The sequence below is a fragment of the Pomacea canaliculata genome, linkage group LG1, assembly GCF_003073045.1.
Source record: "Pomacea canaliculata isolate SZHN2017 linkage group LG1, ASM307304v1, whole genome shotgun sequence".
NCBI classification, from domain to species: Eukaryota; Metazoa; Mollusca; class Gastropoda; order Architaenioglossa; family Ampullariidae; genus Pomacea; species Pomacea canaliculata.
The window spans coordinates 14,080,091-14,086,657 of record NC_037590.1 but is presented as its reverse complement, the minus strand read 5'-3'; the positions used below and the strand labels follow the sequence as shown (position 1 = coordinate 14,086,657).

The 6,567-nt window shown below is 34.9% G+C and overlaps 2 protein-coding genes across 2 annotated transcripts in view; one reads left to right on the top strand and one right to left on the bottom strand.

Moving 5' to 3' along the window:
• LOC112572870 lies at positions 1–4,922 on the bottom strand. The gene is made up of 2 exons (XM_025252849.1): positions 4,643–4,922; positions 1–3,673 (listed from the first exon to the last, which is right to left on the bottom strand). Exons 1-2 carry the CDS (start codon positions 4,800–4,802, stop codon positions 3,141–3,143), a joined length of 693 nt encoding a protein of 230 aa, XP_025108634.1. The 5' UTR covers positions 4,803–4,922; the 3' UTR covers positions 1–3,140.
• A 925-nt stretch (positions 4,923–5,847) lies between these two features.
• Positions 5,848–6,567, top strand: part of LOC112566430 (proton-coupled folate transporter-like) — a 3,625-nt gene continuing 2,905 nt past the window's right edge. The window contains exon 1 of the mRNA XM_025242654.1: positions 5,848–6,310. Coding sequence (XP_025098439.1) covers positions 6,164–6,310 — 147 coding nt within the window. The 5' untranslated portion in view covers positions 5,848–6,163. The remainder of the gene's footprint in view (positions 6,311–6,567) is intronic.

The window sequence follows — 6,567 nt, the reverse complement described above, 5'->3', positions numbered from 1 at the left end:
ACCTATTTTGTTGAAGTTTAATACATTTACACTGATCTAATTTGTTGCATGTACTTTTAATCTTTAAACAGAAATGATCTTTCACCTCTTAACAGTGTAAATAACAGTGACTCATAACTCTTTCAGCCCTATGCTCCTCAAGAATAAACACACATATATAACTGTTAATTTATAGTCTAGATAAAATTCAATCTTTGAGAACATTATTAATGCAACTTAAACTGATTTCTTAGATCAAAAATTGATTATTTTACCATCAAACATGTTAATTTTTAATCCAAACTTCTTTTGTCAGAAACACTATAAATACTACTTCTGGTTGTTCATTTATGGCAACCATAAAAAAAAATATATTTATGCATTTTTATGACATTGATAACAATCCATTCTATTTAATTTGTTGACTACTCTAGGCTAATTTCACAATATAGTTAGCTTTTAAGAAAAGCACTGCATCAGTGAACATGTTTAAAGTAACATTTTTGCATGAACCGAATGGAGCCAACACTTCCACACACATAACCAAAAAAATTAAACAAAAAGATGTTATGATTTACATTCTGGTCTGTATTTTTGTGAACAAATCATTCAGAAATCTAAATGCAAATAAATGGCAGTTTCTTGCAGTAAATCTGCACAAATCACGTACGAATATATTGCATTCATGCAATGAACTTAAAACTCATAATGAATAACAAAAACAATTTGCACATTACCACCTAGCATAGAAAATATGTGGTAACCAAGAAACATTTGAGATATGTAATTTTTAAATCATTTATATTTACGAACAATTTTTCACTTTTCATTAATTTTTTTCCCCGATCAGGAAAATGACAAATTTTCTGTACACTTGTGAATATTGATTCCACTTAACCAGCCTCTTTCACTGTTACGTAATTTCATGCCGAGGCATTAGCGCAACTTTTTATGACACTATCTCTTTAAACAAAAACAATCTCTTACACATTATAGTTACAAGAGCATTATGTACAGATTTATTACACTGGTAAATGTTTGCTTTGAAAAGGTATTTCCCACCCCACACCCCCCAAAAACTGTGTACATTTATACATCATGTTTTCCTTCTGCTAATGAACACAATGAAGAATTCCGTTGGCTGTGTCTGAAACTAGTAAACGATTTAAGAACCGTCAACTCCTTTGAATACAAACTAAAAGCCTCTATACTCATACACTGTTTTCAGCAACCTTGCAACCGAGATTTCCTTATGTCCAGCAATAACTGCATTGTGAGCTTTTACGTTTTTACAAAATACAAAAGTATTGCAATTAAAACTTGATTTCCCATGCAAGCATCTAAAAATTCTTTTGCTGCAATTCAGAAAGTACAAACTTCCCCAAAATACAATCAATCAGCACTGTAGCAGTGGTAGCTTTTAAAACCAAGAATATTGAAAATTACTGAACCAAAATGTTTTCTCTTCCTCTTTAAGTGTTGTGAGAATGGGGACAAAAAGTCAAAGAAGGAACACATTCTACCAAAAAAAAACAAAAAAAAAATTCAATCATTTTTTAAAAAAGTAATTAAAAACTTATCAGCCTATTGGTCATTCCAAGTCTTTAGGCATGCTTCCTACATTTTACACTTACAATACATTGCCACAGCATACCTTTTCCATTATTGCAACAAGGCTGCTTTCTACTTGAAGAAGTCTGAGGTACAGATAAAAATTTACTCAACCCTTGGCCAGCTGAGTCAGGCAAAAATAATAAACAGTGTGGCATATCAGCAGTGTTTCCCAACTACCAAGGAACATATATTATCAGGAAATATGCAGGTCACAAATTTAAAAATCATCATACACATTAAAACCTTAAATGTAAACTCTACCAATATTAAAAATTAACTTGTCTGCAAGGATCCATGATGCAGACAAGCTTCATCCTTTATTTTTCCATTGTAAAAGTATGAAAAATGCACTTTAAATCTAAACATACAGACAGTAATACTGAGACAATGCAATTATCAGACCACTCCTCACATTGGTATAACACATATCTAATCAAAGACCATTGCAATTACATTTCAACAAATCCTTACAACTTTATGCAAATCTCATGCATCACAAGACTGTGTTAACAAATGATTTGATTACCTCCCTTTTGCTACTTTGAACATGAACATAATATATACAACCTGATTTTTTGATCAAACTAATACAAATTTATTAATTTAAAGAAATTGAAACTAAGAATTAAAGATTTACATTATTCAAGTAAAAAAAAAAGTTTAAACTCTAACATATTAGAATTGAAAACTTGAAATATTACCAAGAAAAGTCATGAACAGGATGCATATGCATAAAAAAAAATATAAATTTTTTTTGGCAAAGTGCCATGAGCCTGTCCACAGGACCGGAATATGGTGCTATGTAAATTCACTGTATTCTTACCCTCTTAGCATCTGGACCTTGTTCTCTATGCTATATAATGTAAACAGTGACAACATATGTTCAAAATCCTTCCAAAAAAGTTGTTTTAACATCTACAGGCTGAATAAGAGAATAATTTCTAGATTTGTACAGAATAAAATAAATGATAGTGACTCTCTGGCAAATATTACAAATAAATGCATGCTTAAGTCTATTTTAAACCAAAGTTCATTTCTCTCCTTACTCTTCCTCCACCACACCTCTGTATTTGAATGGTTTCAACATAACGACTTTACCTAAAATTGCATTAACAATAAAAATGGACATTTAAACACACAAATAAACAAGTTTAATCATATATACAGAATATTATATACTGTATCGAGATTTGCAAGTCTGTCCACTTGCATATTTGGGTCCACAGCTAAATGCACGGAAATAGCAGTTCTTTCTCACAAAAGTTAGGATTTGTCCATTACTATTTATGCCCATGCGTTTCACATATTTTTTTCCTAAAAACAAATCTCACTTGTTATAGTTTCCTCTTTACATCACAGAATAAAATAACACATCCATCTGTAACAATCATCACAGTTCATATTCAATGCTTAGTTTTTAACACTAAGACTTATTAACATTCGGTCAACAAGCAAAACCACCCTCACATATAAGCCAATTTCTCTTTACAGTAACAGTTGTGTAGATATAATCTCATTAAAAAAATTTTTTAACATCCAAAAGTTCCTCATTCTGATCTTTTACGCTTAAATGGCAAAGTGTCCGACTCTTTCCAATACAAATCATCTGCTGTCAGACCGGGTCTAGGGACAAAATAGCTTTGCAGAGTTTCAGGACCTGATGTCTGGTTGTCAGACTCGCTGAATCTCCGTTTTCGTCTACTTTTGGATGGAGTGTGTGGTACGACCATCTGTGTCATATTTGAATTGGATCTAGGAGTAGACGGAGTACTTAAATGCACTTCCTTTAACACGCTCACCTCAGAATTGTCAATATTCTGTGCAATAGATGTATCATGCCTCACTGGAGCACCTGCAGAACCTTGCATTTCTTTACCATTATCAACATGAGGACTACTGACTAACAAACTTTCAACAAGAAGTGGGTGGGCACTGCGTTGCTGGCAAGCTCCATACAGAATGAGGGCTGCTTGGATAGACAGCACTCTCATGTGGTTCTTGTCACCAGCAAAAAGATCCCAGTACACAGAATGCTCCCAGAGATGTTTGATGAAGCACACCTTGCTTTTATATAATTTGCCTACAAAAAGAGCAGTCAAAATACTTGTATTAATTAGTAATCTCCATGAAATATAAACTACCTATAATGAACTCTGGGCAAGAAAGATCAACATATTTAATAAGCTAAAAAAAAAAATTATAAAATTTCAAATACAACTGATATAGTATAATTATGTCTGTAAATGAAAAAAAGGAATACATCATAATTATGCAACTCCTCTTTTTGGTTTCTGTAAAAAAAAAAAATATAATCAAGGGAAAAAAATTAGGCAGAACATTTTTAAAACATAATTTTGAAGAGTCAGATAACTTCCATGAAAGGCAATGTAACAAGCAAATCAAAATGACTAGTATATTATTAAATAATATAAGTACATTCAACATTTATGAGCATATATTTTTTTACTTTTAAACAGAAGTATTTTTTTATTCTAGCAATTTTGAAACTGCTTTAGTAAAGTATTAAAATTATTTCTCCATTAATTATTTAAGCCGTAATAATTTAATATCATTTATCTGCTTAGAATTAACACTGTCTATGCAGTTTCGTTACAACAGTGTTATGCAAAGCTGTCATGGGAAGTAGGTCTCGTGACGTCACAGTTATGAATGAGAGGCAGGAAGTCAGCTTTGTTGTGATGACCCAGAGAACACGACAGCACACAAATATCGGGGTACATAGTTACAAGCGCTACTAATGCAGATAACGCACACAAAGAAAGATGATAAATGCTGTACTGAATGACGGTGTGCAATAAGCTGACTATGTATAGCCCTACCAGTTCGATAATAAAGCAGAATGAAGCCAGCCGTACGACTCAAAATGAACAGAGCGTGACACACAAACAGCTACAAGAAAAGTAAACAAACGCTTAAGCTATACAATTCCAACAAGTAAAAATGTACGATTTAGGAAAATTATGCCTCAAAACAACGATAATATCAATTCCAGATCACGATTATCAATGCATCAGCAGCATAAACTTACCACACAAACTACAGTTGATACCTCCATCGTAGTCCACGTACGTTTGCAGCACGTCCAAAACTTCAGACAAGTCCAGTTTACGTTCAGCGTCAAACACCTTCGACGACTCATGCCGATTCCGCCTAGGCCTTGGAGGCACTAGAGATTCTGTAGCTAACATGGTATTACGTCTCTTCAACAGTACAGATCGGAAAGTAGTTGATTCCTGAAATATTTCTTGGGGCTAAAACTTTCTTCGATTTGCGAGCACCGCGTCTTGCAGCTGCGTCGTGAATAGTAGCCAATCGCAGCTTTCGGTGTTAAGCATATGACATGTCATGTGACTTTTTCCGCGGGAAATAAAAATCTTTCTGCGCATGTCTTTGTAACTGGGTCACTGTTATTCGCGGGAAAGCTTGAGATGTTGATGTGAAAGCAGAGACGATCATGTCTTGAGACAAGATTTTATTTCTCTATCGCACGATGTGAAGTATATAAAGAATGATTATTAAGTAGAGATATAGTAGTTAAAAGAAGGCTACAAATTGTTGAAATAAAATCAAATGTTTTATGCACACTTTCGTCTCACTTTCCATAATTTTGTATGAAAATTACAATGAAAACATGTTGTGCATTTATTTTGCATTTTTTTTAGAATGTAGATAAATGAAAACAAAGATGTGATGAACAAACAGAGGTATGTCATTCAAGATGAGAAAATGAGACAGGACACAAAATTACACTACGGAATTTTTGCCTTTCCCTTACGTGCAAAATTTCAGAATAAATAAAGTTCTCCTTCCCTGTTCATAAAATTTATGATAAATATGAGCTCATTGCTTAATGAAAAAAAAAAAAATGGCAATACTATGTGTTTGACATAATTTGAAAAGGGGAGTGGGGGATTAAACGTGTCACCATTTTTAATCTCATAATCAGGCCCGTTCTTAGCCCCCGCGGGGCCCGAGGCAAAGGGCATGTGCGGGGCCCTCACATAAATCCAGCAATAGCTCAATGCACGAACGTTCATGCGCGATAAATCCTCGGTGTCCCCTTCTGTCTCCAAGTGCGTCCAGTCTGCGCGGGCCCTTGTAGGCAGATGCTCGTCCGCCTGAAGCACGGCCTGCTCAAATATACTAAGGTGGTCACGTCCTTCAGCTCAGGATAGGTTAAAATATTTTTTTCTTAAAAATTACAAAGAGCATTATAATAGTGGTAGACTTATAATCTCGCAGGCACACGAGACCACGTATGACTTCGTCTGATGCTCCATTGTGTCTCTCATGTGAAATACGTTTTAGCATCATTTTTTTAAAGAACCTTCTTAATTATTAAAGAAAGTTACGCGATCAGAATGTCGAAACTGGACAAACAGCAAAATACTGACAATGAGAGTGCAAAAAGTGAGAGCTTGGCGAAGCCAGACGGAAAACAACCTCAAACCGATTTGAACAGTACTATGACAACGTCTGGGACTGCAAAGAAAGAGCAGCAGACAAAGTGCTTGTCTTTTTCAAGCGCAATGCGTTTGTGATAGCATTGATGATGAACGCGATGATAGAGGCGCTTCTCAACACCACACGTAGCCAGTACCGTTTCCGTTTCTTCCAGTCGCAGTATGAGGGGGAGCTGCTTGGCCGGAGCAACGTCACGAGGGCATGTGGGGAGGCAATGGAACCGGAAGTTCAGGTGAGGTTGCATTTCTTCACGTAGATGATCAACGTACTTTCTTTGACTAACACACACATCAAGTAGTGGTTGAGTAAAGAGCAGAATAAATAAATAACTTTCTGTTAAAATTCTGTCAACGCTGCCTTTTTAAAAAAAATTATCTTCTGAGATACTGCTGTCCACGTTTCAAGAATAACCTTATCCTGGTCAGAAACATCGCCATGCACAGAAGCAAGATAAGTAAATCTGGCAGGCAGGGATGTGCTTGGATACGC

What these genes read in the sequence shown, in the direction of transcription:
- LOC112572870 (XM_025252849.1), bottom strand. Translation starts at nt 4,802, where the DNA reads ATGTTAGCTACAGAATCTCTAGTGCCTCCAAGGCCTAGGCGGAATCGG. An exon ending in TATCAACTGTAGTTTGTGTG is followed by an intron (nt 3,674 to 4,642) that starts GTAAGTTTATGC and finishes CTCTTTTTGTAG; the next exon opens with GCAAATTATATAAAAGCAAG.